General features: G+C 44.7%; 1 protein-coding gene across 1 annotated transcript; it reads left to right on the forward strand.

The window, feature by feature from the left end:
- The first annotated feature begins 8,455 nt into the window (after positions 1-8,455).
- Positions 8,456-11,997, forward strand: LOC119402618 (uncharacterized). The gene is made up of 4 exons (XM_037669745.2): positions 8,456-9,524; positions 10,633-10,701; positions 10,808-10,897; positions 11,734-11,997. Exons 1-4 carry the CDS (start codon positions 8,589-8,591, stop codon positions 11,797-11,799), a joined length of 1,161 nt encoding a protein of 386 aa, XP_037525673.1. The 5' UTR covers positions 8,456-8,588; the 3' UTR covers positions 11,800-11,997.
- Positions 11,998-12,533: the final 536 nt, after the last annotated feature.

Genomic DNA, 12,533 nt, shown 5'->3' on the forward strand with positions numbered 1-12,533 from the left:
AACACTGGCGGTTGCAAATTTTAAGAGCGGAGCTGTTTAAAGCCGAACTAAATTTCTGGGGACCCGTTGTCCGCACTTTCTAGCCGAGATGCGAGAGCGAAGCCTGAAGAGAAGGAGAGCCCGGGTAAAGCTAAGTGAGCGAAGACGAAGGCTAGTGTAGCGAGTTGAGAGAGAGACTCTTGAGATGGGAAAATAGGTGAAGAGTGTGGGTAAGTGACGCAGTAACTGTCTCTCAGGCGAGGACACCACAACCGCGACACTTGTGGGGAATGGGGAGAAAAGTATAGGAGAGGTTAGAGTAGAGAGGAGGCCTGGAGGAGACACGATGCCGAAGCGCTCTCCGCATTCGAAGTGCTGACGTCACCAAGTGGAGGCGGCGACGGCAGCGGGAATCCGGTTTCCCCCGTTCCCGGTGGCCCGCTCAAACGCGGATGGATACAACTCGTAACACGTGTCACTGGTCATCATTAGAAAGTCGCGCCATTTTTCTGAATAAACTAATACAATCGGCGGAAGAAACCTGCAATAACCCTATGACAGTTATCTTTAAATGCAATATCAACACCTAGCGACATAACTTTCAACCCAAAAGCGCGCTATATTTAATGACGGAGGGCGAGTAGTGCGGCGGCACACCGGCACGTCAGTTTGTTTCTTGCTGCCACACGTGGTACGTCGGTTCTGTCAGTGCAGTGTGCCGTTTTTTTTTCTCTAAATTGTGAGAACGTCGTGCGGGGTGCAGCGTGTGTGGGGCATTGAATTCGTCAAACCGAACAAGTGCTGTGTACTTCAGTGCAGTAGCCATTGCGACTTGAAGTGCAAGGTGTGCGTTTTTCGATTTTCCAAGATGCGGAGCTGCGCTGAAAATGGCTGCGCGCGATTTCGTGTGACAACTTCACTCCTTCACAGAACCTCAGGGTGAGTTTTCCTGCAGAATATTCTACATATACTTCCAAGCGTGATTAGAAGTACGACGGTCGCCACTTCTAGAAACGCCAGTGACGAGGATGAGGAATGGCATGACCTTCAGAGAGAAGCACACTGTTCACGGCCTTGCTGCAACGTAGTTGTCACCGAGGAAACGCTGTAAAACATGACGGACATTATCCCGGTATTGGTGTATATGGCAGGGTATGCTGTCTACGCCACCCTGAAGAAACTCAAGAGTGAGAAATGTAGAGAAGCAACGACAGTGAATAAAGAAATTTCAGTTTGTGTTGCAGAGAAGCACTGACCTCGTCTGAGCAATGGACCGTGTAAGTATCCTGCTTTTAGCGCTGTTTGTCGTAAATGCTGTCGCATATAATTATGCAGTCCTGGAGCAATCGTCAAAACAAGAAGTGCTTTAAAGTTCTCGAACCAGCACCAAGTGGTTACAGACCTCACCGTGGAGCTCCTAACCAACGACGAGTCGTCATATTTTTATACCTGCGACGATGGACATGCTTGACAGCTGGTTCTGAAGCAAGAGCTGCAGTGCAGCACGAATCCTCTCGTACAAGTCTTTAGCCGCAAGAAATGGTTTTAGAAGCTGAATCGAAATCAAAGAAGGGAAAGCTGGAAACGCTCAGCTGAAAATAGCTCTCGAAGTGCCTTTGGCCCCGCTGTATATAAAGTTGTTCAGACAAAATGTCATTAGTCTCCCGTTTTCGCTTATAAAGCACGCTTGCGACCTGGTGTCATTCCTCTTTTATTTATTACCTGCCCATAAGTTTCCCTATCACTGGCAAGCGCAACTAGAGAAGGCAAATGTATGGAGCCTACGTATTTTCGCACGAACAGTTAACCTTGCAAAGGGTAGCTTGTTCCTATGAATCTTTATTTTTTTGTACTCGAACTTCCCTGAATGCATTACGCGAAGATAATTTTCTTCGTGGTGTGACTACGTGTTCGGGCTCTTTTGTGGTCGATGTATCAATCAGTCGCAAGTTTGTGCTACCAGCCGGATGTATAACCAAGAACCGATGAACAAAATTATGCGAAGTTCCTGGACATTTGATATATCTATTTCTGTTTACTACCGAGGTGAAATACAGGGCATAAGCTCAGCAAAACTCTGTTTAAGTGCTTGATACTCCTCAGAGCAAACACACGTCTTTTACTTATTCACAAAAGAAAGAAATATGTCAAAATTTGTGAGGCTCATTTGACCGTAAATATTTGCACGCAATTCCTTTACTCCTGAGGAGGGAATTCCTAAGCACCAAACAGGAACACTGACGAAAGAAAAGGCCAAGACAAGCGCACAGCAGACGTCACTACGCAAGCCTTCACTGCTCGGTGGCGAGCAACCGCCGCCGCCGCTTCGTGACGTCACGGTGGCAGCCTTCAGGCCTTAAAGTCTAGAGGGTGTTGATTTGAGCCTGGTAGCAAAAAGGTAGCGACGTGGAGAGGGTGAAGCTGGCTAGAGAGGAGGATAGCAAAGCGAAGCTATTGTGGGGGCGGAGCAGGGGGTGGGGAGGCAAGTAGAGGGCCACAGCGCGATTGGCTGTGCCATTGAAAGGTGACGACCAATTATAGCGTGCGCTCGAGCACAGGTGGTGCTAATGAGAGAGGAGGAAAGGCGCGCTGATGTCACCAGCTCCGCGGCTTAACGAGCTCTAGCGAGGTTGAGTCAATTGAAGTTACGCATAAATTTTTTATGCTTCTGTAATCTTGGCTTCTGTAAATTGTTGGTTTCTATGTAAACTCTCCAAAGGCAATTTCACGAAAAAAGTTATCATGGGGCTCTTATCATAGAAAACATTCGAGTGCGCGGCCCTGATATTACAGACAGTAACAAACGTACGAAAATGACATACATACGCTACTGCTACACAATGCACAGGTAAATGTACAGTCGCCTATGTAATTGTTATATGAGTACATATAATTGTTGCATTGACATCTTGTATATAGCCATGTGTAATGACTTTCTGTGGAGTTTAGTGTACTATAGATGATTTGATATAAAAAAACTCTTTTTTTCCTTTTCAGATGCGAAAAATACGACAAACACTTCAGAGGGCTCCAATTCATTTCGAAAGCCAAGCCTATTATAATCAAGTTGGTACTTCTTATCTTCGTACCTACAATTGTATATGATAAATCAGTGCTCTATGGTTGCGTATAGCATTATGAACTGAGACGGTTGCTTACATCTATTTTGCAGTTAATCTAACTGAGGGCATCAGTAAAGCCTAAGGAGATGGCTTTGTCCGGAGCTGGATTTTTTACATTTAATCTGCCACTGGTTGTTTCGGTAAGCAAAATCACAATTGCTTCGAATCATTGTTACAAATAACAGTTATATCTTAAAGGGACACCAAGGAGAAAAAACATTTTTCTCGTTCCAATCAATTACTCTTTCCCAATTCTAAAATCGTCACCCTTGTCGACAGCGGCCGTTTGGTAAGCGAGGAAACGTTCAAAAAAAGAATGCGGGTGGCGACGCCACCTTCAAGTTCACGCACTAAACGCCATGACGTCAGATATTTTGACGGAGTCTACTATATCCTAAGCAGTTCCTAATCAGGCAAAATGAAGTACATTGCGCCCTGAAGGGGCCATATACACTTGACATAGCAAGTTTCAGGAAATTTTGTTGGGCTAATGTCGACAAAATAGGACAATACGCTTCGGAATCCGCGACGTCACGCGCGGAGATTTCGGTGCGAAATTTAAATATGAAAGTTTGGCGTTGATTTTCTCGTCTATCAGTAAACCTATGATGCTGAAATTTACGGCATTAGAGTTCTCCAACTAAATTTATCAATCAAAGCTGATTCATTTTTTTTACTATATTGTCACGTTAAACATGTCACCCACAGTCCGGTAATGATAATTATGGTTATTTGCATGAATGAAATGACCGCTTTTCCAATGCACTAGGTAATAGCACGTTACTTTTCTAAAATCATAAGTTAGTATTTAGGACCACTAGTTTGAACACTTAGTTTACCGTTCAAAGCTGCACACATTCAGTAACAAGCATATCGCCACTTATTATTAGAATATATCTGAGGTGGTATTCCTTTACCTCAGTTTGTCAGTCGAGACATGTTTTTTACGAAGTTCAATGACAAATAGAGGCTATTTGCTCGTCATTTCAAGGGCAACCATACGACTGTACGATTTACACTATTGCTGCAAAGCTGGTAACACAAGGAACGAAGTCACTAAAGAAAGAAGGTCAATACGCAGAGAGTGACATGCATTTAACCTTGCTGATTGCAGGATTATTTGGCAGTTAAGTGGGGTGGAGAATATGGCACGTTGGAACTGTAATGAGGCAATTGTCATGTGACGTTTGCAATGTGGACGACCTCACAACTTCTTTTTCGCTGAGCATTTTCCAGACAGAACGATTGAAAATTTAGACATAAATCGAAGAAGCTGCGACAACAGCGCTGAATGAGAACGGATTTTATTTTTCGACATATGGGCACAGATGTATCATGACAGGCAAAAAATAGAAACAAATATTTAAGAAACTAACATCATTTGGAGCCCCTATTTCTCATCAACATGCACCACCTCTGAGCGCCACAAATAAGTGCTCTACATATCACCTACGGTTCAAAAAATCTATTTCTTTTTGTGAAAGCGTCAGAGTTGGCTAGAGTCACCGGAAAATTTTCCACTTATTCTACAGGTGGCATGCTTGTGGCGCCGCTCCGCGGTGACGCATGCTGACGAGAGATAGGGGAACCAAATCATGTTAGTTTCTGAAAATTTTCTTTCTATTTATTGACTGGCAAGGTACATGTGTGCCCACATGTCGAAAAATACAATTAGTTGTATGTCAGCGCTGTTGTCGAGCCTTCTTCGTCTTGTATCCTTTCAGAATCTTGCGCCGTTTTTTTTCTCTGTTATAAGAATGCACCAGCTAGCCCAAGCCTCAAACCAAGTATAGGCATAAATATGAACTCCACTTCTTCTTCTATGACGTACTGTTTTATGCACGATGTGTTTGAGTAATTCCTTGCAGTGGTCTCACACATCGTGGTCACCAGAATAACAAAGAATGGAGGAAAGTAACACACGAACAATAGGGGCTTACAACTACTAAAATATATACTTAAAACATGAATTTCTCGAACATGTCATTGATGCATTATTTTTTATTCACCGGCTTCCGTGTTGTTTTTTTTTTTTTCAGCTTGCAGGTGCAGTCATCACATACACAGTAATTCTTGTGCAAACCAGTGAAAGCGTTAAAACAGTCTGATTACAACGAGGGAAGCAGTGCAGCCCGTAGTATTACGACTTCAAATAAAGAAGCGTTCGAATCTTCGATGATTCTCCGAATGCGCCGAAGTGAAGCGCAGATCACTGCTGTCGACATTGTCAAGAAAGCTTAAGGAGAAGCAAAGCAATCCATGCCGAAATTACAACAAGCTACCTGTGGTTAACCAGCGTAATAAACTGAATTCAATCTCGTGTAAGAAACAGTGTCATGCCCCCTGACTTACCAATTTTTGAAAAGTTTCATCTCATCGAACTAGCAGAAATAGTAAAACAGTCACACCAAATCTCTTGTTCGTAATAGCTGCAGACTGTGTGCTATCTATATATGCTTATTTCTCTCAAGAAAAGACACCTAGAACACAGGTTTCAGCCCTTCATAGAGTCAACACTCGGTTGAAAATCTAGTTTAAACTCGATTTACCAAAGTGACCACCGCGCCCATAACTATGTGGTTAAATCGGGAGGTTCACAAAATCGAGAACATATTTTCGGTCCTTCGAAGTTTGAAATTGTAACATAGCGACACCCAAAAGCTACCGCGGCATTGTATTTGCCGCTAACCCACACGCGAAAGGTACGAACATGGACGCTCCCATGTTCGGCCGACGCAGGCCAGGTAAACGTTCACGTGAACCTTGACGGACTGCCGGTGCCGAAACCATGATATACTTATGAGGCACGACGTGGCTAAGGGCTTCGGAAATTTTGGCCATCTGGTGTTCTTTGACGTGCACTGATATCGCACAGTACACTTACCAATATCTTTACGCCTCCATTGAAATGCGACCGCCGCAGCCGGGGTCGATACACAAAGAAAAACAACAAAAGAAAAACAAAGGCAAAGAAAAGAAAAACAAAGGCAAAGAAAAGAAAAACAAAGACATAGCAATATTGCGAACGAGAATTTTCTTGCACATCATGTTCGACAAGTATGCTAGGGCAATTCACCGCAGAACACGAGATCTTGGCGGCGATCGGGATATTCACCAAAATTATAAAACACGCAAACGACCGCCTGCAAGCATACAAACAAACACTGCCTCCAGATCGGAGTAGTTGCAAGCTTCCTTCACCTGCCCTGGTTTTGCATTTCCTCCGTGATTACCCCACCTCATTTAAATTAGGTACATGCACGAATATTTTTGCAATATTACTACCCCCTACGAGCGATGAAAGTGCTGGTCTCATACCTGCTTCAGAAAGCGTAGCTTTCACAATTTTATAAGTGCCCCTACCTTTGGTTTTTTGGAAGTCGCTGCATTCCAAATTGATGCGCCGCACCGGACACACGAATAGTACGCCTTGTGGTGGACTTTATGCAGTTCTTTCCTGATGATCTCGAAACACTGGCAGGCCCAGAAATAAGACCTTGTGGCGGGACGACACTAGGCGGAATGAAGCATATCTAGTAGAGAGAACCGGCGGAATCGAACACAAATGATGGTTTCCGAGGCGATAACAGTAATAACCAAGGTATACGCAAAGTGGTAGCGCCACTTCAGTGGAATCCATCTGTCAAGAAATTGGCGCCCCGTTGCCATCGCCACCATCTAGGTGTCGTGGGGACAACTGAGAGCAGGCAACAAAAAAAAAAAAGAGAGAGAAGAAGATATGAAGTCACCACCGGAAGCGGTTGTGACGTCGCGCTTTTACTCTTCATGGCGCGAAATTGTAGCATTTTTAAAGTGCTGCTCTTTTACATGCTTTTCATAACTACGCGATTTTCCTGCGTCTTTACAGCTCGGTAATAGTCGCATGACAGAGAAAAGGAAGAGGAACGACAAAGATTTGAGACCCAAGCTTATCTTATTAGCCAAATAATTTCCCTATAAAGATATGATACAACGGCTCACGAGCTGAGTAGCACAATAGTTCAAAGACTCACGTTGCCGAATCAAGAAAAACCAATGTGGTGAATACCAGCTGCGAAAGGATGGCCTTGACAGCCTTACACAGCGCAGTGTTTCTTCGCGTAGCGTGCCGCATTCACCGTCCCAGATCGGGACGGTGAATTGGCTTAACAATGAATGCGACAGCAGCAAATTTGAGTGCTATACGAAGTAAGGCATTCACCTTAAAGGAGTAACGCATACCTTACTCCTTTAAGATCCGATCTAGCCTAACTCAGCAACACGCTGGCGTAAGGAAACGCTGCCGTTACATGGAGCAAAGCGACCATCGGGCTGTCTATCGCTTCAGCAAAGCAAACTGAGCGTTGAGAACACGGCCAATGCTCGCTCAAGCGAAAAAAAAAAGACAGAAATAAAAAAAAGCTCACAGTGTCCATTATGCATTCGCCTAAGACGACTCGAAAGCGAAAGCCATGTTCTTTTTCTGTTCAATGGATGTATTGATCCTCCGACGCCCCGCTCCGAAAGCTATCTGCACAGACGTGGTTTTGCATTGCCTCCGGGATCGGAGGCCTTCAGGATCGGATGCACCTGGTTTTGACCACTCTCCGCGATCGGCCCACCGTTGAGGAAGGGACGATGCCATGTGATGACGTCATCATGTGACGTCACAATTTTTGGCAATCTGTGACGTTGCCATGACGTCATCACGTGATTATTTTTTTGCATCACTCGTGTTGACGCCGATGGCGCCGGACGCCGCCGACGGTCAATTTTCGCGTTTGACGGGGTATCTAAGGCTTCAGTTAATAAATAAATAACTGATTCGCATATACAATAACTTTCATCGAGACTCGGTCGAATGGAACTAAAGGGTTTTTGATGCAGGATACTGATTACAATGTCACGATGCTGTTAGCAAGACTGCTGCGTGCGAAAAGAGCATTAGCGGCGGTGTTGGTCGTGAATTGATTGCGCCCCCGTTGGTTCGTGCATACGTGAGGGTTATCACCTGTGGATTACCAGAGCCCAGATCGAACGCAACACGAGTCGCAGTTTCACGGAAGCAGTAGCGACAGTGGACGCGACCGACGCCTCAACGCACCACGCCAGATTATTGTCGCTGAATCGGGTTCTCCGGGGAGTGTCACGCACGACGGCAGTGTTGCCAAACTGAACGCAGGTTGGAACATTCCCTAGGGTGAGTGCCTTTTGCACGACCACGAAATTTGGACCAAGTCGGTAAGGACTTGATTCTTTTTAAACGAGGCCACACCGCCGTGGTTGATGAGTGGCTGTGGTGCTCGGCTGCGGTTGATTAGCTCAAGAGCTTTAGTCTATTGTGCAAGCGAGCTGTTAGTCGGTATATTCATGTCTGACCTATAGTGTTGTGCATTTTGCTCATTGCAGGTAAGTCTACGAAGGAAAGAACCACCGTCGCATAGCTTGCTTGTACCTTCGTACAGTTTAGAGGAACATTTCTCGTAACACCAACTCGAAGATCTCACTATGACGTCGTTCATGAAGCAACGCTTCAAGTGGTACGGGCGTTTTTGCATGGTTTCAGGTCTTCCATTCCTTCAGCTTCATGGAATTATCAAAGGAAAGAACAACCGGTTACCATGGAAACAACTGTACCTAATCTACTCACTCATCTGCTTTGCGCAGTTCGTTGTCATCCAAGTGCTCTATTTTTGTCAAATATTAGAGGCAGTTTTGGATGACGTCCAGCTTTTCACGAAATCTCTCTACATTCTTTTGTTTGCCATCCTTACCTTTAAGGTGGTCTTGAACTATTGCTGCGCTATCGTGAAATCGCGCAGTCTTCTTGCCTTCTTCAAGTCGTCGACGAAGTATGAAGTCACTGCAGGATTTGTCGCACCTAAGTGCTGCGGGCAGGCCACAACGTGTCTTGTAGCACGACTTTTGCTGTGTCTAGCATTCATGGCTAACGTGGCAGGCAGCACTTATCTGTCTTTCGAGTACCTGGACTACCTAGGCTACACTGGAATGCTAGACGTAATCTTGAGGGCAATATGCGTGGGAGGTAATTTCCTCTTTTACGTTTTCGAAATGGTACACTTCATCGTCATCAGACCGTGCGCTGAAGTGATCCGTCTTTACATTCGGCATCAGCATGAGCTTCTTCACACAGTGCTGGATGCTCGCTGTAACGTTCCCATCGCGAAGCGGTCGAAAGAGCTTGAAGCGATCAGGATCAACCTGTGTGCAATCGCAGCGCTCAAGCAACAGCTGAACGCGACTTGGCGTTGGTCCATCATGGCATCAGGCGTGATCGTACTCACAGCCTCCTGCATATGTATATATTCTGCTTTTACCGAGGAATATTCCGCAGTTCAGCACCTTCTCACGATCTTGTACAGCATTTCATCGGCCCTAGACTTCGTCGACATTGCGAACGTAAGCCAGCAACTCGTGAACGAGGTGAGTGGACGCCGCGCTGTGTTTGCCGAGCACTTTTTTTTATGGGTATTGCCACTTCCGCGTGCTTTCATTTCACCGAGAGAGAGAGAAAGGAGAACGATAAAAGAAGCACAGGGAGGTTAACCATGGGCTGAGCATGGTAGGCTACCCGGCACTGGGGAAAGGGGAGGGGGAAGGAAAGTTATAGAGGAGAAGAGAAAAGTTACTGTTGCGGTTTATTTCCCCCTTCCCCTTCGCCAGACGCTACGACGTGCTGCCTATTGGGCTGCAGAAATGAGCGTCATTTCCACAATTAAAACACAACTAGTACTATTACATGAGTTCCGCATTTGATATCACAGACGCTGAGTCAGCCCAGTACCCTTAAGAAAACGCAACAGCGCTTTCGTTGCCGCAGAACTGTGCTGGGCGGTCGCATGGTCCCAATATCTTCTCGATAGTGAAAGTGCTTCCGTCCAGGTGATGTACAGGAGTACAGAAGCGAAGCCTCTCCTTTGCGCTTGACCGGCAGTAACAGAAGAGGTGCTCAATAGTTCCTCCGACAGCGCAGTCGTTCACCTAAGAATCTGATAAAACTAATAATGTAACATAGATGTAGCAAATGCAATGCAACACGACTCATGAAGATGAACATTCTTAAATGAAACACCGTTCTGCACTCATCGACCCGTAAGTGCCGCGCGTTTACTCATCTTCCTGAATTCGTTTTCTACGCTCTGCCCAACTTTAGTGAACCGAATGAGGACCTGTGAAAGACGTCCACGCACATTGGTGCTTGGAAATTTGATTTTCTGTTTGCGCAGACTTGACATGTATGAATCGCCGGTCCTCTTGGAAACATAATGGCGGCGATTTCATGACCCGCAAATTTCATAGCACCTTCATCACAGAAAACGTTTATGCGCACTCTACTGACAGTACAGACAGTAAGGTGCATACGAAAATGACAAATATATTGTATGTACCTAGACAGCGCAATGCTACATCGGCATATATTTAATGCATATATAATGCGTATATACTGCAACCGTGTATATGTACGTTTCGCATTGTTTATAGTGCTGCGCATGCGTTTGGCTAAAGGAACCTTCATTTTTTTGCTTTTCAGATGCGCAAAATACGACACACACTTCAGAAAGCTCCAACATATTTCGAAAACGAAGTCTATTATAATCAAGTTGGTACCTTCTATTTCCTTACGTGCTGTCACATACGATAACTGACTACTGCAAGGTTGCACATTTCAGAGTAAATCAAGACTGTTCATTATATTAATTTCACAGCTGAGCCACCTGAGGGCCTCTATAAAGCCTAAGGAGATGGCTCTGTCCGGGGCTGGATTTTTCACTTTTAACCTGCCACTGGTGGTTTCGGTAAGCAAGATCGCAATCTGTGATTGTCATTGTTAATAATAATGAGACTTATTCCCATCAAAGACCTAACCCTTCTCGAGATGGCTTTACAGCTTTGCCTGTTACTCTTTCGAAGTCTTATGCACGCTTTTAGGACAAGTATTCCACACACTTAGTTAACCCTTCAGAGGAGCATCCCATCAACAGCAAGCATCACTACTACTTAATATCAAGATATGTTAGCAACCGTGGCATTTACCTTTAACTTATTACTCGAAGCAGGTCTATTAACACGTTCGGCGACAAACAAAGGCTCAATTCATGTTACGTTAAGGGAATCATACCCCTGTGTGAGCTAAAATTGCAGAGCTGATAACACGTGGGCCCAACAAAGAATTAGTCAAACGTGGTTACCCGCATTTGATCTTGTTCTGGCTCTTTGGAGGTATGTTTCTTTCTCAACTGATGTTTGGCAAATAGCGTGTGCAAGTGGCGCGTGACCAATGACACGTGTCATGTGGAATGTGCAATGTGGAGAACCTTACTGAATTTAGGTTACCCTGAGCCCGTAGCTTCTGTCAGAAAGAATCACTGAAACTACACGTTCTAATAAATAGAAACTATACGCTTTTTCCATAGAGTACAGTTTTGCTCAAGGTGCACATGCGTCCATCTGTGTTTGTGGCACGAAAACGCGTAGTGATAATAAAAATTGCAATTAAATTGGGACAGGAACGTACGAGCTATTTTCATGTACAACTATTTAGAGTCTAGATCTAAAAGATCAATTTATCATAAATATGGTAGATGTATTATTTTCTGTTAACTTGGCCGTTTGTGTTCATTCTTTTTTACAGCTTGCAGGTGCCGTCATCACTTATACAGTCATTCTTGTGCAAACCAGTGAAAGCGTTAAGACCTGAGCACAAAATGGAGAGCGTTGAAATTTGCGGAATTCCGACCTGAAAGAAGCTTCCGAATCTTCGAGATATCTTTGAATGCAACGAACGGAAGTGCAGGCTATTGCTGTCCACGCTGTCATGAAGGCTCAGGGGCATGCCTTAATTACTGCAATCTTTCTGGGGATAACTACTGTACTAAACTGAATTAAAACTCATGTCAAAAACGTCGTCATATCGGCTTCGTAATTAAGGCGGGAATTATTAACGCTCTTGGGGAGGCTGCAAATGGAGGTAAACATCGCGAGCTCTTCCGTCGTTGTGCTTTTCTCTCTCTCTCTCTCTCTCACGTTCTGCTGTTACGTTCCTGCGACGTTCCTGTAAGTAGAATAAAAAAGTTGCGTGTCTTCTTTTTTTTCGATGCCGTAAGTAGATATATGAACATTCAGTCGGGGTAAAGAGGGGGGAGAGAAGGGGCAACGAAGGATTGGGGAATGCGAGGGCCTTCAGGTGTATCCAAGCTGCGCATGTCCCAGCTTTACACCCGGAGGATCGCCCAACAAATATGTTAAAAGATACAAACACTGTTATTCTGTACCAGCAGTAGGGTCACTCTACGAACTGTTAACAGGAGTAGGTCACCTCCACCGCTCTCATTTATTTACTTAGAATAACTTAATTGTTTTACTGTTTTACTGTTTACTGCTTGCTGAATACTGTTTTACACAATGAATGCGCAAACAAAATGATTCGGTACT

Source organism: Rhipicephalus sanguineus, chromosome 8, assembly GCF_013339695.2.
Source record: "Rhipicephalus sanguineus isolate Rsan-2018 chromosome 8, BIME_Rsan_1.4, whole genome shotgun sequence".
NCBI classification, from domain to species: domain Eukaryota; kingdom Metazoa; phylum Arthropoda; class Arachnida; order Ixodida; family Ixodidae; genus Rhipicephalus; species Rhipicephalus sanguineus.

Excerpts from the sequence above, each read along its gene's own strand:
- LOC119402618 (XM_037669745.2), top strand. The coding sequence starts at position 8,589 with ATGACGTCGTTCATGAAGCAACGCTTCAAGTGGTACGGGCGTTTTTGC. Across the intron at positions 10,702-10,807 it reads ACGAAGTCTATTATAATCAA|CTGAGCCACCTGAGGGCCTC; the intron begins GTTGGTACCTTC and ends TTAATTTCACAG. Across the intron at positions 10,898-11,733 it reads ACCTGCCACTGGTGGTTTCG|CTTGCAGGTGCCGTCATCAC; the intron begins GTAAGCAAGATC and ends TCTTTTTTACAG.